Source organism: Euwallacea similis, chromosome 1 (assembly GCF_039881205.1).
Source record: "Euwallacea similis isolate ESF13 chromosome 1, ESF131.1, whole genome shotgun sequence".
Classification (NCBI taxonomy): Eukaryota; Metazoa; Arthropoda; class Insecta; order Coleoptera; family Curculionidae; genus Euwallacea; species Euwallacea similis.
In genome coordinates, this window is record NC_089609.1 from 536,676 (window position 1) to 560,278 (window position 23,603).

General features: G+C 43.9%; 2 protein-coding genes across 38 annotated transcripts; one reads left to right on the forward strand and one right to left on the reverse strand.

Annotated features, from left to right (window-relative positions):
• Positions 1 to 220: 220 nt before the first annotated feature.
• On the forward strand, positions 221 to 20,734 carry Mhc (myosin heavy chain). 36 transcript variants are annotated; one of them, XM_066406031.1, is made up of 25 exons: positions 326 to 461; positions 2,647 to 2,908; positions 3,203 to 3,346; positions 3,765 to 3,921; positions 3,986 to 4,013; positions 4,116 to 4,314; positions 4,373 to 4,436; positions 4,499 to 4,597; positions 5,501 to 5,604; positions 6,418 to 6,555; positions 6,606 to 6,875; positions 8,385 to 8,555; positions 10,248 to 10,427; positions 10,487 to 10,634; positions 10,705 to 10,757; positions 11,821 to 12,026; positions 12,398 to 12,515; positions 13,927 to 14,190; positions 15,101 to 15,310; positions 15,688 to 16,574; positions 17,244 to 17,322; positions 17,502 to 18,677; positions 18,736 to 19,641; positions 19,972 to 20,032; positions 20,238 to 20,734. In XM_066406031.1, exons 2-24 carry the CDS (start codon positions 2,705 to 2,707, stop codon positions 20,014 to 20,016), a joined length of 5,850 nt encoding a protein of 1,949 aa, XP_066262128.1. In that variant the 5' UTR covers positions 326 to 461; positions 2,647 to 2,704; the 3' UTR covers positions 20,017 to 20,032; positions 20,238 to 20,734. The 36 variants fall into 36 exon arrangements, with proteins under 36 accessions (XP_066261855.1, XP_066262128.1, XP_066262137.1 ...); XM_066405758.1 differs by lacking the exon at positions 19,972 to 20,032 and having other exon boundaries at positions 221 to 337; XM_066406040.1 differs by lacking the exons at positions 3,203 to 3,346; positions 8,385 to 8,555; positions 10,705 to 10,757; positions 12,398 to 12,515; positions 19,972 to 20,032 and adding exons at positions 3,008 to 3,151; positions 7,758 to 7,928; positions 10,944 to 10,996; positions 12,756 to 12,873.
• Cyt-b5-r (Cytochrome b5-related) lies at positions 20,441 to 23,363 on the reverse strand. 2 transcript variants are annotated; one of them, XM_066406126.1, is made up of 7 exons: positions 23,346 to 23,363; positions 23,116 to 23,234; positions 22,559 to 22,692; positions 22,113 to 22,504; positions 21,501 to 21,689; positions 21,227 to 21,451; positions 20,441 to 21,060 (listed from the first exon to the last, which is right to left on the reverse strand). In XM_066406126.1, the coding sequence occupies exons 2-7, from the start codon at positions 23,189 to 23,191 to the stop codon at positions 20,760 to 20,762; spliced, it is 1,317 nt and encodes a 438-aa protein (XP_066262223.1). In that variant the 5' UTR covers positions 23,192 to 23,234; positions 23,346 to 23,363; the 3' UTR covers positions 20,441 to 20,759. The 2 variants fall into 2 exon arrangements, with proteins under 2 accessions (XP_066262223.1, XP_066262216.1); XM_066406119.1 differs by lacking the exon at positions 23,346 to 23,363 and having other exon boundaries at positions 23,116 to 23,264.
• Between the last annotated feature and the right edge of the window lie 240 nt (positions 23,364 to 23,603).

Genomic DNA, 23,603 nt, shown 5'->3' on the forward strand with positions numbered 1-23,603 from the left:
AAGGGTGTGTTTGTCCTTGAAAAGGAGTCTTTCCTCGTCCGAAGGCGCCCGCACTCAAAATGCGACTCAGTGGGTTAACAAACCCGAACTTTCCCCTACTACGGCCATCTAACGCCTGCCATTCTCCTCTCATCCGATTCCACACCGTTCGGAAATTATTTCTGGCTCCCAAGCCCGTTCCCTGCTCCTAAAAAGGGAGACGTCCAGGCTTGTAACGGGATTGGCCATTGGCCGAACCTGACCGCCAATCGGCGCCGGTGTTACATTTCGGGATCTGGTATCAGACATTTATATGTCTTGTAACAACCGAAAACCTGTCCAGACTGCCTTTCCGAACGTAAGTGTCAACTGTGTCCGCACCACCCGTGTTTAACCCACATTCACACAACATACAGCGTTACGTCGTCTTGAAGGGACTGTGCCCATTAGTGCCCTCTAGATAGTGCTTCGAGTGATCTGAAGTGAGCGTTTGACAGTGTCATACTAGCCCTGATGTGATTTATGTGTGCTATCATTGGATTAATCGCAATCAACCAGTGGTCTGTGGTCATGTTTCAATGTCGAACCTTCTAGTTTATAGGGCCCATGGTCACTAGTTCGTAACCCTAATAAGCATGTGTAGCAGCATGGTCTGTATGTAGAAGCGTCACCGACGCAATTTCCGCTAGTATGACACTTGCAAATGTCCAATTGCAGTGCCGCGATTGACACCCGATTCCAACCTGACGTGACAACTAATGCAAATTCCCTCTAACACCCAATTTAACAGCCCAAATTTCAAAATTAACCACACACTAATATGAATGAACATCGCTCAGTTACGTGTTCGGTGCCATAACACGTTCCGAATTCCTCTGAATTTCCATCAGGAAAACAATTGCGCAACATGCCAGGAATAGTACGGCCGCGAATAGAACGCACCGTGGAATGTGCGCGCGGCCATTTTGGATTTCCCGAATGTTCCTGTCACACCTTACAAGGGTGACGTGCCGTTAATTGTGCCGATTCTATTTTCGGCCCGACTGCGAAAATAGCTGGATTATTGTGCGCTATTTTCGGCCCGTCAAATGTCAATGTCGTTGAGATGATTCATGTGACGTCGTTCTCGAATTTCCCGCGGGCGTTGTGGATTCATGTTGCATAATGACGCAATCGAAAACAGAATCGTTTGACATTGCGTGCCTATGATAGATTACGTATTTGCGGTTTAATTGTTTCTCTAAATTTAGCCCAAAGGTCAATGGCTGGTTAACTTTAAAGGACCAAATAATTTCACATTAATATGAATGATCGATAGGGTTCAGTTTAGGTGGGCAGTGACGCATCATTAATTCATTTAGATCTACTTTAAGAAAGTTATGACGCGATCTTAAGCAAACGCTCTCGCGATTCATTGATTGTGCAACTGGAAAAAAAAAACAAATAAACTGATTTTTTCATGGCAAATATTGCATTCGAACGGTCTTAATACATCCCTATCTGGATTTCTTTAAACTAATTAAGGGAGTTGGAACGCAACGCCACTTTCACTGCTGGAACTTAGTAGTATTCATTTATTTCTATTAAATCAAAATCGAGCTTATTCTGAGGACAAAACATTGAGTTCATTTCTCTAATACCGCCTATACCTCTAATTAAATTTGCGACAGATACTACATCTGCACTTCATCGCGTTTGAACTCTCTTAATAAAAAGCAAACGTCACTTTTTTGTCAAAATTAAGGAGGTTAAAACGTTAAGATAATGCATAATGCATGCATCTATAATAATTGAAAAACCTCTTTAGTAAATTATATTAATATTGTAACTAAAAGGCACTCAGAGAAATCCGCCTTGTGGTGCTAAACACAGAGTTTATTCGACTTAAAAAGGAAACAAACTTGAAGCCTGTTTGAACGGCCTTAATAAGCGTAACGCGGAACTCTAGCAGTCATTGGAATTTGGGTTAATCTGTGCAATTAACTATTTTTAACCTTATCTTTAGTGGTTAGTCGCACAGATTGGTTTGGGTTTATTTCATCTTGACATACCTTCATAAATTTACACTTCACGCAAGCTATATAGGCCAAAACTTATATTCAATGAAACGGTTGCGCGGACCGGTGGTTTATCATTTGGTCTGTGGCAGGAATATTCCAGCTTGGACACCAGTTTGCTTTGAACCTTTTTGTATTTTCCAAAAAAAATCTTATGTAAATACATTGTGACGTGTTGGGAAAAATCTTATTTTTTTAACTGTGAAGCAAACAACTTGGTGCTGCTCGCAATAATGTCTGTATACAGAACTTTTGATACCACCTGGATTAGATAGAACCAATAAAAATAATGTAATTAAGCATTTTAGACCTTGAAGTCAAAGAACGCGAACAAATATTAACTTTCACATAACTTCCGAGAATATGATATACACTTTATTAAGCGTCGATAGCGAATGTGTCATTCTGAATAAATCAGAATCTGGATTGGAGGCTTCATTGATAATTCGAAAACAGACTTCCTTCAAAGGGACACTATATAGGGCAAACATTCCGGTCGTTACCCTTTTACTCCAATAAACCCAAACTCAATAACTGGAATGAACTTAACATTTCAATGATTTCGTACGTGTGCTTAATCACTCGCATTAAGGTCTGGTATTTCTTCCAGGAAGGCTCTAGGGCTGTTTATACGTGTCTCGATAGCCCCTTCGTAACCGTCCGCCAAAATGCCGAAGCCACCAGCGAACCAGGAGGATGAAGATCCCACCCCATACCTCTTCGTCTCCTTGGAACAGAAACGTATAGATCAGACCAAGCCCTACGATGCCAAAAAATCTTGCTGGGTCCCGGACGAGAAGGAGGGTTTCGTGCTGGGTGAAATCAGGGGCACCAAAGGTGACCTGGTTACGGTTGGCGTCCCCGGAGGAGAGGTAATACATTGTTAAGTAAATCATTGTTCTTACAAGAAAAACTCGTTCACACACACATATAAATGAGTTACCATAATCAATGGGGTTTGAGTAATCTAGGAAAAGCCATTCAAAAAAGACCAAGTGTACCAAGTGAATCCTCCCAAATACGAAAAAGTCGAAGATATGGCCGACTTGACTTATCTAAACGATGCGGCAGTATTGCACAACCTGAAACAGCGCTACTACGCTAGACTCATCTACGTAAGTACCTTTTTCTTCCTTACTAACTTCGGTTTTTCTCCGGCCGTCTAGGAAAAGAACTTCAAGAAAGAGCAGGTCTCCCAAGTAAACCCTCCCAAGTACGAAAAATGCGAGGATATGTCCAATTTGACATATCTCAATGACGCTTCCGTATTGCACAACTTGAAACAACGTTATTATGCCAAGCTTATTTACGTAAGTGCTCTTGTGTCCGGTCCGGGGACGTCCAGGACTTCTTGGAAACATCGGCAATACACCGACCAAGACTGATTGACTGTTTGATTTTTTTCTTGTGGCAATACCTTCACCATTTTGTCCATATACGTTAGTTAGTTATTGTCGTACTGTGCTAACAATTTCTCCAGTGTTAAACGGCACCATCTCGACCCATAAAACTTAGGAAGAAATGGTGCTCGATTGGTTTAGTTTACGGTCTATGTCGTTTCCAATTCTAACTCATTTTTCTTCAACTTATGTACCATTACCTTTAACGTTGTTGGTACCATTTTAGCTGCTTAACGTTCCGTTACTATCGACGTAACTGGCAACGTTGTTTTTATAAGAAAACTCTCCTGCAAGCGGCGATTTTAACCGTTGGTGAATATTCTTACAGACATACTCTGGACTCTTCTGTGTCGCCATTAACCCTTACAAGCGCTTCCCTGTATACACCAACCGTTGCGCCAAGCTGTACCGTGGTAAGAGGCGTAATGAGGTGCCACCCCATATCTTTGCCATTTCTGACGGTGCCTACGTGAACATGTTGACCAGTAAGTGCTGAGTTTGAGTGTTGAGACTCCTGCAGACTAAAGTGTTTTTTTTCTTTGCTCACAGACCACGAGAATCAATCTATGTTGATTACGTAAGTATCATTTCAACAGCGGTTTTCATTGGAAATCAGTATACAATGATTTTGTGCCACTCGGCATCTTCCCCCTTTATAAAACCGCTCTTTACTCCTTAGTGGTGAATCTGGTGCCGGAAAAACTGAAAACACGAAGAAGGTAATTGCCTACTTCGCCACCGTCGGTGCCTCCACCAAGAAACCAACCGAAGAGCAGCAGAAGAAGGGAACTCTGGAAGATCAAGTCGTCCAGACCAACCCCGTACTTGAAGCCTTCGGTAACGCCAAGACCGTGCGTAACGACAACTCTTCCCGTTTCGTAAGTTCCCTCACACCCTCATCACAAACCACTCAGTAAGCCTCACTCTGGTAAATAGGGTAAATTCATTCGTATCCACTTCGGCCCCACTGGAAAACTGGCTGGTGCTGATATCGAAACTTGTAAGTTCTCATTTTAATTGTACAAGCTTAGAATAACTAATGGATTGCTTAAATGACGCTAGATCTGCTGGAGAAGGCTCGTGTCATCTCCCAACAGTCCCTGGAGCGTTCTTACCACATTTTCTACCAGATCATGTCTGGAGCTGTTTCGGGACTTAAGGGTACGTTGTTTAAACCTTTCCTTACCTTATCATAGGCAGGCTAAATCTGGGTGACTCTGATCATGGGCAAGGAAGGACTGTGGGGATGTCGACTCACACCTTGAACTGTCTCAATTTAGCCTTCCGGTAGCACACAGGCCCAAGAAATAGTTCTTGTGAATTGTGCCCACTGGCAATAAGCCAGCTAAATATCAAACGTGCCGAAAATGCGTGTCCAATTCAAGAAGAATAAATATGGGGAGTTTTCGCGCTTCGACCCAAGACTTCCTAAATTCCTGAATTTAGCCCACTGCAGGTGTCGTTATTAATGATCCCATAAAGTTAAGGCGGAAGGCACATTAATCGCTTGATCAGCCTTCGTGTCTAATGCGAATTCTCTTGATTTGGCCTGCCTACCAGTCACCATGAACTACCATGAAATATCCCATGGCCTGAAAGCACCTGAAAGACTCTGAAGGTGTGAAATGAATTACAACCTCCACTGAAATCAGCCCCCGTCCCCTTTTTGTGACAATGTCAAATACCCAAAATCACCATGTGCTCGTGTTCTCTAGACATGTGTATTTTGTCCAATAACATCATGGATTACAACTTCGTCGCCCAGGGCAAAACTACCATCCCCAATGTAGATGATGCCGAAGAGTGTAGATTGACAGATGTAAGCGGGGATGAGTCAATCAGCCTACCCCCAAGCCCTTTTTTGGTGTTTGTGTATCTGATCCTTTGCGATTGCCCGCTACTGGATAGCTGCGATAGTCGCAAAGCTGACGACCCCTCCCCTAGTAAAATGGGTGCTTAGGCACATGACCCGTTGACATATACCCCCCAAGAATGAGCCTTAGAACTTAGACTCTCATCAAAGCCCTCTGTAGTGTGTATTGATCCTCTCCCTTTTTATTCTAGAACAATGTTTGTTATCAAATAACATTATGGATTACAACTTTGTGTCCCAGGGAAAAACTAAAATCCCATCTGTGGACGATGCGGAAGAATGTACCCTTACTGATGTAAGTTCTTTACTAACCCTCTTCACTCACTTAACAATGTGAGGTAACCTTAACAGGGTGATTTCATACGCTTTATGGCCGCTTCCATAAGTATTTGGGTGGTACTATTTAATCTTAGCTTAACTCGTTGGTTGTTTAGAAATTTCTGCTTTTAATGTGTAGCAACGGTACCACTTTCAGGTTTCTCAACAATACCTGTTTTGGGGGTTATCAAGAGGGATTTTGATAGTATCACGAGAGCGTAGCTACTGGGTGGCCAATGAACCTCCTGGAGTTAACTGCTATTTAGATATGCACTATGATTAGCTGTTCCTGAGATATGCCGGTCTCCTTGACTACCCAGTAGATTTTCCCTCTGTTATTGTTGAGCACCTATAGCGCAGATGTGCACAGCTGTAGCACCGGTCCATCATCGCACATCAGAGGAGACTTTTACCTTGAGAATCCTTCATATCACTCCATTCCGCATAAATCTATTCTCAGTAACTTAACGCAGTTTTCTCTTCTCCTCGACAGACATGTGCTTTTTGTCCAACGATATCTATGACTATAACAGCGTTTCTCAGGGTAAAATTACCATTAACGGGGTAGACGACGGTGAAGAAATTGGTTTAACTGACGTAAGTTCTGCTCGTCTTTGTTACGTTTTTGTACTCGTCCCATAAATGTGTGTAAAAGTCCAATTTTTCACCCAAATCTACCACTTGTTGTGACCGTCACGTAACGCTTGTAAAGTGCGTCGTCCACGTAACTTCCATGTAGCTGAGCTCAAGACCTTATCCGAATACACTAAAATGATCTTCCACTATATAGCAAGCTTTCGACATTTTGGGTTTCACCCAAGAGGAGAAGAACGATATTTACAAGATCACCGCTTCCGTCATGCACATGGGCACTCTGAAGTTCAAGCAGAGGGGTCGTGAAGAACAGGCTGAAGCCGATGGCACTGAGGTATGTTGAGCCATCACTCTGTGTTCTTCACTTAGAAAATTCGCTCGCAGGAAGGTGAAAAGGTGGCCAAACTGTTGGGCGTCGAAGCCCAAGCCTTGTACACTGCCCTGGTCAAGCCCAGGATCAAGGTCGGTAACGAGTTCGTGACCCAGGGTAGGAACGTCAACCAAGTAGCCTACTCCGTGGGTGCTATGTCCAAAGCCATGTTTGACAGGCTGTTCAAGTACCTGGTGAAGAAATGTAACGAGACTCTGGACACCAAGCAAAAGAGACAGCACTTCATTGGTGTACTGGATATCGCCGGCTTTGAAATCTTCGACGTAAGTTTTTTCGAACAGGGGTGAGAATCCCTCGATGGGATATGGTTAGATTGAATCTTCGATGATCCTGTACATGGTGGAAATTTATGGTTAGTTGCTTGGCGTTTAGCTCCAATGGACATTAATTCACGATCCAATTGGTCATGGAGCTAGATGCTTGGCCTGGATGTATTATACAATTTTTCTAATGATTCTCTTTAGCAGTTCATAGGTGGGGCCTTATTGTAAAGGATGAATGGATGTATAAAGGCGTGAATGGGGTTCATATTGAGGGCGCGAGTGTCTCTTTTTAATACTACAGCGGGAAGTTCTCCATTTCAATCACTTGTTTTTGAGAAAAACACCAAAAATGGCAACCGCGCAACAGTCTTTTGTCCGATCGCCATATTGAACTCTTTTAAGAGCCCAATAGGCGTGATGTCAGACTGGCGGCGGCCTGGATGCTCTGGTGTACAGTCAGACTTCAATATTTAACACCAAACTCTTCCGTTAAAAATTTAGATAAATGGAGGGTCTTCCCGAACGGCAAATCAAACCGCTAATTTTCACTTCTTCTGCTTAACTCAGTATAACGGCTTCGAGCAGCTTTGCATTAACTTTACTAACGAGAAGCTGCAGCAATTCTTCAACCACCACATGTTCGTCCTGGAACAGGAAGAATATACCAGGGAAGGTATCACATGGGTGTTCATCGATTTCGGCATGGACTTGGCCGCTTGCATCGAACTTATTGAGAAGGTTAGCTTGACTATCGCTTCTAACACTCACTCTTAATACTCTTTCTCTCTATGGCCGCATATCGCGAGGTAAGCCGGAATGCTAAATTTGATTTGAGCCCCTAACACCTCTGCGCCAAAAAGACACTAACTTTAAAACTCTCAGTACAACGGCTTCGAGCAGCTGTGCATTAACTTCACCAACGAGAAACTGCAGCAGTTCTTTAACCATCATATGTTCGTGCTCGAGCAGGAAGAGTACAAGATCGAGGGTATCGACTGGGTGTTCATAGATTTCGGTATGGATTTGGCCGCTTGCATTGAGCTAATCGAGAAGGTAACTCGCCCTGTGAATGTCTCATGCGTGTGTCTGAGCGTCTTGGTCCCGAATCACCCCCGGGATGTACCCCAGTCTCATGTGGGTTTTTGTGTGCGTAGTACAACGGTTTTGAGCAACTCTGTATCAACTTTACAAACGAGAAACTGCAACAATTCTTCAATCACCACATGTTCGTGCTCGAGCAAGAGGAGTACAAAGTCGAGGGCATTGAATGGGTGTTTATAGATTTTGGCATGGATTTGGCTGCTTGTATTGAGTTGATCGAAAAGGTAATCCATCCCCCGGAGGCTGTGGTTGTCGCTTTGTGGATAGAATCCCCCATTATTGGCCTTACAGGATACTTAGGCCAATCACTCTTAAATACTCTAATAGGTACACTTTCTGTAACTCCACCTACTGTACATGGATTGCGAGTTGCCTACACGTAGTTTAAATGTTTGTTTACACCACCAGTTCAACAGCTTTGAGCAACTTTGCATCAACTTTACCAACGAAAAGTTGCAACAATTCTTTAACCATCACATGTTCGTACTCGAACAAGAAGAATACCAACAAGAAGGTATTCAGTGGACTTTCATTGATTTCGGTCTTGATTTGGCCGCCTGCATTGAGTTGATTGAAAAGGTAATTGAGACGCCTAGCAAGCCGCGCAAGATCTCAATGTGCTTCCTGTTTGAGCCGCAGAAATTCTCGTGTCTATATGTTGTATTGCAGTAGTCAGGTTTCTTAGTTGCCTCCAGGGTCTGTGAGACCCGTGAGAACTAATGAGACCGCAGTAGTTACATGTACGCTCTCGCCGCAGTTCAACAGCTTTGAGTAGCTTTGCATCAACTTGACCAACGAAAAGTTGCCGCAGTTCTTTAACTGTCACGTGTTCGCACTCGAGCCAGAGGAATACCGACGCGAAGGTATTCAGTGGACATTCACTGATTCCGATCCCGATCGGCCGTTTGGGCTGAGTTGATTCAGATGGACGGTATTGCGCATAATCCACGTTCGATGACTAATCCGGTTTTGGACCTATCCAATTTACACCTTATTTGTAGTTATATGTATATGTTGCCATAAGTTTCCTAGTTGGCTCCACCCACTGTACAGGGCACACGAGCGCTACGGAACACCCGATTTTATATGTTTGTTTGTTTTACATGTATAGTTCAACAGCTTTGAGCAACTTTGCATCAACTTTACCAATGAAAAGTTACAACAATTCTTTAACCATCACATGTTCGTACTCGAACAAGAAGAATACCAACGGGAAGGTATCGAATGGGCTTTCATTGATTTTGGTATGGACTTGGCTGCCTGTATCGAACTTATAGAGAAGGTATTAGGGCACTACCTTCAGTGCTTCCTCTCAAAATACCGCAAAGTTCCACTTAAACAATCTCCAACTAAAACCCCCTTTTTCTCTAGTTTTTTGATAGTTTTTTTTTATTAATAGGCAGCCCCCCTTTATCTTACAGTCCCCGAGTTTTCTCACATTAATAATTTAACTGGAGCGGTACTGGTGGGTGGTTCATGACTGTCAAAACTAGAAGAGGCAACATTGCACCTGTCTTTTGTTTATATGACGTCATATTGAGCACTGGGTCGATGTTGCCATTCTTAATTTTTAGGCATTTTTGAGGGCATTTTTCCCCAACCCAGGTGAACCACCCTTTGAGTGCGTATACCGAACTGTAGCTCCATATTTATCGCTCCATAAACTAAATTTTGGACTTTTAGTCGCCCCCCCCCCCTCTCCCTGGTAAGCTACAAATTAGTGACTAACGTAGCCGATTAACTGTAACTAACCTTGGGATCTGAGGTTAATGCTGACGTCAGATCCTAATCGACGAACCAATAGACTAAAACCCTTGTGCTAACCGTCCATTTTCCAGTATAACGGCTTTAATCAACTGTGTATAAACTATTCGAACGAAAAGCTGCAACAGTTCTATAATCATCACATGTTCATCCTGGAACAAGAGCAATACCTCATTGAGGGCATTGGCTGGAAGTTCATAGATTTCGGCCTAGACCTTCAGCCTTGCATTGATTTGATTGAGAAGGTACCAATTGCTTGGACGTTTGAAGTACCTCTTTTCAGTAGTTTCGATAGTCAAAAAACAATTTGAGACACTGTTTAGTTATAATTATTCTAGTCTATGCACAGTGACACAAACTAGCGCAGCTTCAGCACCAAAGGTACTGTAAAATTTGCTTATTGCCTCACACTGTAATTTGCCTCTATGAAGACTGTCTTGAGGGCGAACGCCTGAGAGAAGCCTTCATAAGCGAGACAAGGCCTAACTGAATTCTCCCCCGATGTAGCCTATGGGCATCTTGTCCATTCTTGAAGAAGAATCTATGTTCCCCAAAGCCACCGATCAGACCTTCGTTGAGAAACTGAACACCAACCATTTGGGCAAGTCTCCCAACTTCCAGAAGCCCAAACCACCAAAGCCCGGCCAACAAGCCGCCCACTTCACCTTGGGCCATTACGCCGGTAATGTAAGTTCTGGATCGGAAGGTGTTTAAGCCCTCTAGAAACTGATCGAGTTTGATCGCAGGTACCATACAACATCACCGGTTGGTTGGAAAAGAACAAGGACCCTCTGAACGACACGGTTGTCGACTTATTCAAGAAGGGTAGCAACAAGCTTTTGGTGGAAATCTTCGCTGACCATCCTGGACAGTCCGGTGGCGGCGATGCCAAAGGTAAACGTCCTCCTTTATGACCGTTGTGTCTCAGGAAACTCTTTGTTGTATTAAACTTTATGATACTTAGGTGCCAAGAGAACCAAGGGTTCTGCCTTCCAGACCGTATCTGCTATGTACAGGGTAATTTCTCTGATATCTCTGCTGTCGCTGAGCTCAGAGCTATTCACCTAAATAACTTTACCTCTATTGCGAAGCAAAGTCCGCTCTTTTAGGGCTCAAGCGAGCCTTAAAAGGCGCGCTCGGTAGTTTCCTCCTTTTATAAGCGCTTAATAATAGTAGATGCTGTAACTCTTGCATGTGTTGTAGGTGGTCGTGGAAAGAAGGGTGGTGGCTTCGCCACTGTATCCTCAGCCTACAAGGTACGTTCCAACATTGATTTCCCCACATTCATACATGTAATACGAAATTGTTCCAAAATCTATACACAGGGGAACGGTTGGTTTTTAACTATCACTTGTTATGGTTATTTTCTAGGTTACCTTTGAAAAGTAATCGTTAATGTTTGATTGATTCACGTATCAACCCAAGGCGTAAAGGATACGTTCTGCCTTGTTTTGTGGTTGTTATCACATCAGTGAGTTATTTGTATGCAGGGATCTTTTTTTCTAACACCATCGGTTTACTCAAGAAAAAAAAATTACTTAAAAGCCAATAAAATGGTTTACGTTAACATAATACTGCAGACCACAATTTTCCTCATGTTTAATCATTAACTCAGATAGGTACTAAAGCTCCTTACTGCTTTAGCCGGCCAGTGCTAACTCAAAAAATTAAACAAATAACACCACTTACCCCTCTGGTTACAGGTTTGATGGAAATTGTTACTAACCGCAATGTTGCTATTTCAACATTAAATCCGTTTAGTCGGTGGTGATATCATAAACTTAAAAAATGGCAACGTCGCAACAGTCTTTTATTTGATCGCCATGATGATTGCGACAAAATGGTGAATAGAGGCGACGCAAGCATGGCGGTGCGCGCAGAGAAATCAACGTTGCGAAACTGAAAATCATATCTAAAGATGTGTTTTTGAGCATCAAGCTGATTTTTATAGAAACCACGAATCTGACCAACACTCAGATTTAATTTCAGCCACCGATTAAACTCCTCACAAATCTGTAACCAGCATACGCGCTCGTCAACTTTGGCGCACGAAATCTAACCAATCAACTCAATTCCTTAGGAACAATTGAACAACTTGATGTCCACCTTGAGGGCCACCCAACCTCACTTCGTCCGTTGTATCATTCCCAATGAATTGAAGCAACCTGGACTCATCGACTCTCACTTGGTCATGCACCAGCTGACCTGTAACGGTGTACTTGAAGGTATCCGTATCTGCAGGAAAGGTTTCCCCAACAGGATGGTCTACCCTGACTTTAAGCTCCGGTGAGTAAACTTTAGGTGCCCAATAGGTAGAGTACAGGTTAATTAGCCAGGAGCGTAGTCTTCCTGACGATACAGTTAACAGTACTTTGATCTGTTGGCCCTTAAAGGGTTTAAGGGTTTGTACCTACAACGATTCTCCGTGGTCTAGCTACATGATCTTAGCTCCGGCCACCATGGCCGCTGAAAAGGAGGCCAAGGAAGCAGCTAGGAAATGTTTGGAGGAGATTGGTTTAGACCCTGATAGCTACAGAGTTGGACACACCAAGGCAAGACTGTGCCCTCGTCTCTGTCTTGTGTCCAAACGTTGTAGTCGTTTATTGCTCCCTCCCAGTGTCAACCGTTAAGTTAATGTCGTGTTTGTCTCTGTCTAGTTATAAAATCTTGAACCCCACTGAAGCATCCAAAGAAAGCGACCCCAAGAAGTGCGCTGAAGTCATTTTGTCCGCCACCGGCCTTGATGCCGATTTGTACCGTCTCGGTCACACCAAGGTCCCGTCTATTATTTTTGTCTCTTTCTATAAGTGTTTGATTTTTTATCCTCTCTATATATCGCCATGACGACAGGCCATAGCTCACAGTAGTCTCAGTAATTTTGGACTGTCTTGGGACTACTGAAAATGTACCCCCTACAGTCCCGAACAGTACTGAAATCGGTGACTGTAGTCTTTGTAACTGTTTATATGTAAGTGTTCACTGTTGTTAATGTGCGACTCATCTTGCATGAATCAGATACAAAATTCTGGCTGCAAGTTTGGTCAAGGAAGCCCCCACACCCGAAAAAGCGGCCGAAGTTATCTTGGACCATATCGCTTTAGACAAAGAGCAATACCGTCTGGGTAAAACCAAGGTACAGTGGTCCAGCTGCTCTTAGGCCAACTTGAAAGGGATTGCCAATCAAAAGTTGACCTGATTTCCAAGCTAAAATTATGTTTTTACGAGGCCGATTTTCCTGGAAAAGCTCATTTTCAGAATGTGTAGCTGCGTGAAGCACTACGGAATTTTAATTGCGTGCGGGGAATTTTGGTAAATGAGAATGATGATGTGAAATTCATGTAAGCTCAGAAGGATTTTAACTTTTTCGATTTGAACTCACAGAAATTCAGGTCAAATCGATAAATTTGGCAATCTCCTTGGTTGGTCACGACATATACCGCAATCCCGTATTATCGATTGCTCTGCTGTTGCTTATCAACAACCTAATTTTGCCGCCTTTTTTCTTGTAACTTAACCCCCACTTTTTGCTTCAAAAAAGTATCATCAAGAAGCTCTAAATGAGACCACTGATGGGTTATCACAGTGGACCACAACTATCCAGTTTTCTTAGGATTAGGAACATTAACATCAGGAATAATCATGTTTGCCATGCACCAATTGATAGCCAAACGAGATGTCCTTCGTACTTAAGGACTGAATTACCAATGCAATGTTATCTTTAGTTCCCAGCAAGTTTCCTTAACAACCACAAGAATTTTTCGATTAAAAGCAGTAATTAGTCCTAAGTAACTTATGACATTTCGGAGACTTTTCAGGTGCACTCACATAGGGTCGGCGGACTCTATGGGACACCGTGTGTTGCTAACCATGGTAACTCGAGTATAATGAGAAAATCTGGATCAGTATAATCGACTGCTTGATCTCCAGTTAAGGCTCACGTAAGGCCTAAAAAACCTTCATATCTCTATGAAGCAATATTTCGATTTTGCGTATTTACGCACCTGGAAATTCGAGGAAAACATTTCAGAGCTTCTTGATTTTTTAAAATTTGGTACTGCTTCTTTGAGTACCCAACTAATGGTCGCGCCTAAAGCACTACCTCAAGATAAATCAAAGCCGCTTTAGACTTCCTCCAAAGTCAGCACTGACGTTCAAAACTGACAAGTTTCCTCCCTGAAAACCACAGGTGTTCTTCCGTGCCGGTGTCCTGGGTCAGATGGAAGAATTGCGTGACGAGCGTCTCGGCAAAATCGTCACCTGGATGCAATCCTGGGTTAGAGGTTACCTCTCCAGGAAGGAATTCAAGAAACTGCAGGAGCAACGTTTGGCCCTCCAAGTGTGCCAGAGGAACTTGAGGAAATACCTCAAGCTCAGGACCTGGCCATGGTACAAATTGTGGCAGAGAGTCAAGCCCCTCCTCAACGTCACCCGCATCGAAGATGAAATCGCTGTAAGTGGCTATTTGAGGTCATGCATATTGCAGTTCGCGGCTCAAAATAACTTCTTCTGACTAATCGTTGTGTCCCGCGTAAATCCGGCGTGAAATATCATCAGAATCGCGTTTCTTTGCAATGCTGCGATTGCGATTTTCCTAAAAATAAAAAAACGAAAACATTTGAGATTTAAATCGCTTCTCAGATGAAGATTTATTGGCGCCGTGACGCACTGAGCACCAAAGTTATGACTAATTTCGCATAATCATATTTCGCCTCTAAATTTATCCATTCTTAAGCTCCAATTTAGCCTTCTTTCTTTCGAATTCGGCCACTCAAATTTCGCATATTAAACTAAAAATAAGCCTAGTCAAGTGTGCGCATGCGACACTTACCGCGAACTTTTCCCGTCGGTCTCCTTGATCAGATATCGAGGTGTTTACGATACTCCAAACAACATTTTAACGGTCCCGATTAAATCACCTGTCCTACATTAAAGAACCTTCTAAATTTAAAATTGATCGCCCCCTGCCTGCTATTTCCGTCAACCATGCATATTTTCAAAATCTTTCATCTAGCCGTGGGCGTGGCCGATAATGTCTTGCCATAAGATCGTGTTAAATTCGCGAATCTCGGTCAGTCTTCCGTCGATCCCCGATCTTTCGCCTCCTCGTATTCCTTGGTCGGAACTTGATTGAAAACGAGATGGCTTCCGTGGCCGTAAACGAGAAATCCCTGCAAGAGAACCCCCCCGATGCCGAAGTCAAGCCTCAGAAGAAAAAGAGGCCGTCGAAAACTTTGGAGAGCGAACCTGACGCGCCGCGAACATCCCCCGCGAGGGATGCGTCCCCGAGAAAATCCCCCGAAATTGACTCGAGAATAGTCGCCCTGGAAAGGCAGATTTTAGAAAAGGAATCGGTTTTCCAGAAACTGGAAGAGAAGGCTGCCAAGGCCCAGGAAGCCTACGAACGCGAAGCCAAGGCCAAGAAGGAGTTGGAAGGGCTCTATGCCAAGTTGCTGACCGAAAAGACCGACCTTTTGGCCACCCTTGAGGGCGAGAAAGGTACTCTGTCGGAAACCACTGAAAGGGCCAACAAACTGCAGGCCCAGAAGAGCGATCTCGAGTCTCAACTGTCGGTAAGTCTGCTCAAACGAAGGAGCTCTCAGGAAATTTTTAAAAGCCGTAAATCTCAGCAATTTAAACAAATCAGCCAGACACACCAATTTTTAAATTTAGAAGCTTGTTTGTTCAGTTGGGAAACTTGCTCTCTTATGTATATTTTCCAATCCCAGCAAGACATAAACAGGCTTACATATTTATCCGACTTAAGCACCTTTGCTTTAGCCCTGTCAGTAATGTCTTTCATTAAACATTAATAATTTTTGGCAGCGCTTCAAATCCAGCGATTAGCAATCATTAAAACCCTTCAAAAACACCTTATTGGACCGCATCCAATAAAAATGCATTTAATTAACCCACATTAAGGCGATTCAATTACTGACCCCCTTTTTAGGAAACCCAAGACCGTCTCAGCCAAGAGGAAGACGCCCGTAACCAGCTGATGCAGCAGAAGAAGAAATTGGAACAGGAGATCTCCGGCTACAAAAAGGACATCGAGGACTTGGAACTGAACCTGCAGAAATCCGAGCAGGACAAGGCCACCAAAGACCACCAGATCAGGAACTTGAACGACGAGATCGCCCACCAGGACGAACTCATCAACAAGCTCAACAAAGAGAAGAAGATTGGAGGCGAGAACAACCAGAAGATCTCCGAGGAACTCCAGGCTGCCGAAGACAAGGTCAACCACTTGAACAAAGTTAAGGCTAAGTTGGAGCAAACCCTGGATGAGTTGGAAGACTCTCTGGAGCGCGAGAAGAAGTTGCGCGGAGATGTGGAAAAATCCAAGAGGAAGGTTGAGGGCGACTTGAAACTCACCCAGGAAGCCGTGGCTGACTTGGAAAGGAACAAGAAAGAACTGGAACAGACCATCCAACGCAAGGACAAGGAAATCTCCTCTCTGACCGCCAAACTCGAAGACGAACAATCCGTTGTAGGAAAGACCCAGAAACAGATTAAGGAATTGCAGGCCCGCATCGAGGAACTGGAAGAGGAAGTTGAGGCTGAGAGACAAGCTCGCGCCAAAGCTGAGAAACAACGCGCTGACCTGGCTCGCGAACTGGAAGAACTGGGAGAGCGTCTGGAAGAAGCTGGTGGAGCCACTTCTGCTCAGATTGAGCTAAACAAGAAAAGGGAAGCTGAGCTCGCCAAGCTGCGTCGCGACTTGGAAGAGGCCAACATCCAACACGAGGGAACTTTGGCCAACTTGCGTAAGAAGCACAACGATGCCGTATCCGAAATGGGTGAACAAATCGACCAGCTGAACAAGCTCAAAGCCAAGTAAGTGGTGTTCCAGAACGAAATTGTTTCCTAGATTCATGTTATTAATGGAAATTGAGTAAAATCTAGTGAATCGCCCGGTATTATTTCATTTCTTATCTTTCACAGTTTCCGAGATTTCCTATGAACGCTTCGAAATTGGTTCGTGCTGTATATACAGGGACCATCTGTATCTCGGAACTCATACAAAGATATCAGTTAACGAACCACTGTCCCATGCATCCGTCATTAGATCAATAGTATTAAATGAAGAATGCATGGGACAGTAGCCTTAAAATTCTGTTCCATGGGTCTGTCATGCGACTATGCTGTGAAATCAACTCATTTTCATTTTTTGAAAGCTTGACGGATGTGTGGAATCCCCATTTTAGTTTCTTACTGTGAATGTTTCTCCTGTTTGAGGATTTAATTTAAATAAAACATGGAATTTAGGGCTGAGAGAGACCGTGCCAGTATTTACCAGGAACTGCAGCAAACCAGGGCTGCGGTAGACCAAGTTGGACGCGAAAAGGTACCCAAATGGGTCTTTTTGGTGTCTCCTCATAGTCCCTCTCCCCCTGTTGTGTAATTGTCGTTTTACAGTCTGAGTCCAAATATTGTAGTCTAAGCCTGAATAACCAAAATGTGTGTGTCTGTCGGTTAAACGTGGTTTTCTGTCTTGTCCTCCAGGGCTGAGAAAGAAAAGGCTCAGTACTTCGGCGAACTTAACGACCTCCGCGCCTCTGTCGACCACTTGGCTAACGAAAAGGTACTATAAAGGGTCACCATCAGCAATTTGAGCTCAACATAACCACGAGGCCGCTTCTTTTCTCAGTTTTCCCGTTGTTAACTTTATTGCCTTTGCCACAGCTAATACCACTCTAATATCTCGCTTCATGTGCTCCCTTTAAATCTTCAAAACGCAGCTAATCACGAATGAAATTCTAGGCCGCCATTGAAAAGGTATCCAAACAACTAGGACAGCAGCTCAACGATGTCCAAGGCAAGCTCGACGAGACCAACCGCACCCTCAACGACTTCGACGCCGCGAAGAAGAAGCTTTCCATCGAGAACTCCGACTTGCTCAGGCAGTTGGAAGAGGCCGAGTCTCAAGTCTCTCAACTCAGCAAGATCAAGGTGTCCCTGACCACTCAATTGGAAGACACCAAGAGGTTGGCCGATGAAGAAAGCCGCGAACGCGCCACTTTATTGGGCAAATTCCGCAACTTGGAACACGACTTGGACAATATCCGCGAACAAGTTGAGGAAGAGGCCGAAGCCAAGGCTGACATTCAACGCCAGCTCAGCAAGGCTAACGCTGACGCTCAACTCTGGCGTCAGAAATACGAATCTGAGGGTGTAGCCCGCTCTGAGGAGCTTGAAGAGGCCAAGAGAAAGCTCCAGGCTCGTCTCGCTGAAGCTGAGGAAACCATCGAATCTCTTAACCAGAAAGTGGTAGCTCTCGAGAAGACCAAACAACGTCTGGCTACTGAAGTCGAGGACCTACAACTTGAAGTAGACCGTGCTAATGCCATCGCTAATGCCGCTGAAAAGAAACAGAAGGCTTTCGACAAGATCATCGGAGAGTGGAAACTCAAAGTTGATGACTTGGCTGCTGAATTGGATGCTAGTCAAAAGGAATGCCGCAACTACTCCACTGAGTTGTTCAGACTCAAGGGAGCTTACGAGGAAGGACAAGAGCAACTGGAAGCCGTCCGTCGTGAGAACAAAAACCTCGCTGATGAGGTCAAGGACCTCTTGGACCAAATCGGCGAAGGTGGCCGCAACATTCATGAAATCGAAAAGGCCAGGAAGCGCTTGGAAGCTGAGAAAGACGAGCTTCAAGCCGCCCTCGAGGAAGCTGAAGCCGCTCTCGAACAGGAAGAGAACAAGGTTCTCAGGAGCCAGTTGGAGCTGTCTCAAGTGCGCCAAGAAATCGACAGGCGCATCCAGGAGAAAGAGGAGGAATTCGAAAACACCAGGAAGAACCACCAACGCGCTTTGGACTCCATGCAAGCCTCCCTTGAGGCTGAGGCCAAGGGCAAAGCTGAGGCTCTTCGCATGAAGAAGAAGTTGGAAGCTGACATCAACGAATTGGAAATTGCTTTGGACCACGCTAACAAGGTTCGTTTTTACGTTAACATTAAGCGTTACATAAATCGTATTGTTTGTTTTTTCTTAGGCTAACGCCGAGGCCCAGAAGACCATCAAACGCTACCAACAACAGCTCAAGGATACTCAACAAGCCCTCGAAGAGGAACAGCGCGCCCGCGATGAGGCCCGCGAACAATTGGGCATCTCTGAACGTCGCGCCAACGCCCTCCAGAATGAACTGGAAGAATCGCGCACCCTCCTGGAACAAGCCGACCGTGCCCGTCGCCAAGCCGAACAAGAACTGGGAGACGCCCACGAACAGCTCAACGACCTGGCCGCCCAAAATGCCTCCATGTCCGCTGCCAAGAGGAAATTGGAGACCGAGCTGCAGACCCTGCATTCCGACCTTGACGAGCTCCTAAACGAGGCCAAGAACTCCGAAGAGAAGGCCAAGAAAGCCATGGTAGATGCTGCCCGTCTCGCTGACGAATTGCGTGCTGAACAGGACCACGCCCAGACCCAAGAGAAACTGCGCAAGGCCCTCGAAACCCAAATCAAAGACTTGCAAGTGCGTCTTGATGAGGCCGAAGCTAACGCCCTCAAGGGAGGCAAGAAGGCCATTGCCAAGCTCGAACAGAGGGTAAGGGAACTGGAGAACGAGTTGGACGGTGAGCAGAGAAGACACGCCGACGCGCAAAAGAACTTGAGGAAATCAGAGCGTCGTATCAAGGAGTTGAGCTTCCAGGCTGAAGAAGACAGGAAGAACCACGAGCGCATGCAAGACCTGGTTGATAAGCTGCAACAGAAGATCAAGACCTACAAGAGGCAGATCGAGGAGGCCGAAGAAATCGCCGCTTTGAACTTGGCCAAATTCCGTAAAGCGCAACAAGAGCTGGAGGAGGCCGAGGAACGCGCAGACCTTGCCGAACAGGCCATTGCCAAATTCCGCGCGAAGGGACGTGCCGGATCTTCAGCCAGGGGACAGAGCCCTGCGGTAAGTCAAATTCCATTTCCAAAACACTTATTATTACAAAGATTATGAAAACATCACAAAACTCAAAAATTGAATTCAAGAAACTCCTTAATTCCTAATGCTCACTCACTCCAAGAAAATGGTAACAACGCATCGTTTTCTTTTTTAATTCGGCATGGCCGCTTATGGAGCGATGTCAGCTCTAGAAGTACCATGTGTTACCAAACTGCAGAATATTTTCTAGATTGTACAGACTTTTTTGTTACACTCTTTAAGATCCACTTACACTCTCAATACTCTAAACACAATTGCGTAAATTGACCTTATCGCTGTTTTTCTTCTCAATTTAAGCCGCAAGCAAATAAGCCCCGCTTACCAGCTATATTGATGGAATAAGCGGTAACTAATCGCCGTAAGTGAGAGAGAGTTCACCCCCCTCACTAGTCTTTATGTCCTCTTTGTCTTTCTCTGTAATTTGTATTTTTTTAACGTATGAACGTCCCTCCAAAGTAACGTAATTGCTTCTGTCGAGAGCTCCGAAATACTTGAGCGAACCCTCGTGCCTTTGTTCCCCTGTTTGTCGGTGCTTTTCTCCTAAAGTCTGACTTGTTTTTCAGCCAAGACAGCGCCCACAGTTGGGAGATGGTGGTCTGTTCCCCCCAAGGTTCGACCTCGCCCCCGAGAGTGAGTTCTAAACTTAATAAGGCGCTGTGTTGTTAGATTTAAACAAAAACGAACTCTGAGCGCGGCAAATTCGACCGACATTCACTGGCCGCGAGTGTAATTTAATATGATAATTTTTAATTATTGTTACTTACCGTTATTTTTTATTTCTTTATTCTTTCCGTTTCGTTTCGCCTTTTTTTTCTCGATTTAAAAGTATGATTCCGTTGTTTCATTACATAGTGTTTTTTATATGGGAGAAGGCGGAGACGGGAGGTGGTAAAAGAGACACGTATTTCCATCACAAGAAGCCTTTGGTCTCCGTGATTCTCGGAAATGACACGTTAAATCCATGTATTTTGTAAAAAGTCCAGGTTATTTTAACTTATTGTATGTGTGGATATGTTGTATGATATAAGGCACCAAATAAACAAATTATATCGTTCTTTTATTTGGACTTTTATTCGCCGCTACAATCACAATTTGGACTGCTTTTTGGGCGGCTTCGGGTTGGGCACCACTCTAGCTAGCTGGGCATATTGTCCTTTTACCAAATCCAGCTGCGTGACCAGCCTCCAGTCCACTCCAAACTGTTCGCAAGTTTCCAGGAAAATCGGGTACAAATACTCCAAAAGGCCGTGATCTATACTGGGAAACAAGTGGTGCAGGGCGTGGTCGCCAAAATTCGTCAAAACCAAAAAATGAGAGCCAGTGATGTCCTTTCTGTCCATTACAGCGTCCAGCTGGAAGACGCCCCAATCCATTTCGTCCTTCGCCCTACAGGAGAACATTTGTACGAAAGGCAATACGGAAAATATTCGTTCAAGTCCAGTCAGTCCGGGTCAGTTCAACTCAGTTCGGACTTCCCAGAGGTCCCTTTCGAACATCTCAGGAGAATCCACAAATTCCATAACTGCAGACTTTCGGTCCGGCTTAAACTCACCTAGCGGCATCTCCATCATGAAATATGTCTGGATGGTGATGGGCCGCATTAAATCCAACGACTCCGAAATACGTGCTGGCCACCACGATTACCCAAGCGAACATCTTAAGACAAACTCCTGCAGTTTGCCCCGTAACCACCCACGACAGCAGTGGAATCGTCAAGGGCAGCAAGGCAGGCCATGGCACCGATAGCCGCTTGGAGGTGTATAGATGTATCCCTAGGCTAAGGGTCACAAATACCTCCCTGTTCTATTGAGGCAAACACAGCTTACCCTTTGAAGTACTGAGAAATAAATATTAGACCGTACAATACGGGGGAGTAAACCCAAGAGCCGTAGCGAAACAAGAGATTCTTCTGTCCAGGGAGGTACTGCAGGAATGGTTCTACCAAGGATATTTCCATATCGCTCACAGTGTTGGTATACATATGATGGCTGAACACGTGACTGATCCTCCATTCTCTGTGTAAAAGGAATATGTTATGTCGGATTCTGGAATGGCTCAAGTTACGGCGCAGATTGTGAGTCAAAGCGAATGCGACCTGCTACATAACATGTGTAGGGTGGGTCAAGGTCGATTAGGTAATCCCACATAGCCTTTCTGGTCGATTTTATTTTCAGCAATGCAACGTTGCGAAGCTGCATTTCTTCAAATAGAACACCCGGTACGGTCTGGACGCATTAGATTATTAGGACATATTTGCCGAAGGTGGCCTTGGACAGTTGGAAACTGAGCAATTGTTCAAACAATTTGACAGGTGGCGAGGTTAATGAGCGTCAACTGCATTCAGAGCCTGCTGTACCATTGAGCATAGCAGTGTTACGACGTTCAGAGATACGAATTCGCACGCGATGATATTTGAACTCCTTAAACCTTTTACTTACGTGGAGCTCAACATGGAGAAATCAAAATAAAACCTCCGGAAATTGTCCCGCTGATGGAAGAAGTTGTGAGCGGCCACTGCCAGCAATGCCAAAAACACTCCTGCAACCGTCCCAACCAAAAAGCTTTGAAAATGCACTGCCAAAAGGAAAGTGCTGATATAACAAGCGAAAATTGTATCTGTAAGTAATTTGCTCCGTTTTGATGGTTTAGCTGGCAGCTCCTCTAACTTTTTTGAAATTCTGCCTTTTAGAGTTTTGTAAAAGCCCCCTTCATGGAACGTGAAAGGGAAGTTTCTGGGAGACGAAGCTTTTTTAAGGAAGAATTTCGGGAGGAGGGTTTCCGCCTTGGAAGTGAGATGATGTGATTCGAAGGCTTCAGTTATGTCAGTGCCCTGAAAAGTGCCGAATTACATGTAGATGAATAAGGAGAGAAATGTTAATGGTGCCTTGCTGAGTTTGATCCAGTCCTGGCCTCCTGGGTGTGTTAGAATGAAGTCACTTAGGTCGTATAAGTTATCATGAATGCGCCAATAACTCTCGGCTCCATCATCGATATTTTTGCTATTCAACCAGTCCTGACCTGAAATGGAAGGAAATTCACGGGTTTATTCTCAAATTGTACTAAGATAAAACTCTTTATGAGAGACCACTTTTCCTCAACCATACGGGCGTTAAGTGATAAAAAAAAAATCTTTTCCCCATGGAATAGACAATTTTTTGCGGTGTCTCCCTACGAAATAAATACTTTACAGATGACTAATTTTCCTTAACCAGGCCTCTGCTGATGGAACATTAAATGCCCTTTTTGCTGCCAAAAAGATTCTTCCGTTAGAAAGGTTCATTTCTCAGAAATTTCTAGTTTCTAGTTAACGAAATTGCAATTCACCAAATTATCCAGATCCACCAAATTACCCTGATTTACCAAATTATCAACATTTCTACCTAATTTAGTGGTTGAAGTGCACACATTATTTAAATCTTAAGTAAGTAAACAAAAACTTACCGGAATGTAAAGGATGATCTCTCAACTTAGGATATTTTATTCCTATACTTGATGAAAATACTTTATTCATGTTCATTATTTATATGGTACAAGTTTGCTACCAATATAACCACTTGGACCTAATAAGTAAGTACCTTATTTAATTCCTTATTCATCATTTTACATTAACGTAAATAAATAAAATCACCAAACACGTATGAAACATTTAATCGAAGTCCAAATGTACTTACTTGAAATGTTTAAAATAGACTGATTACAGTTATCAAGCTCATTTGTTGAGGTCAAATGCGAAACATTGACTATTTGCTGTAATTATTATTGAAATATTGCATTCAGTATAATGGAAATTGAAGTTTTAATATGTCGAGTTCATTAATTAAATACGTAAAATTAAAAAAAAAAACATACTTCTAATATCTTATTTAAATAGATGAAACAGGTTTAATTGAATTAAAATTAAACACATAAATAGGTAGTAATTGAAATTG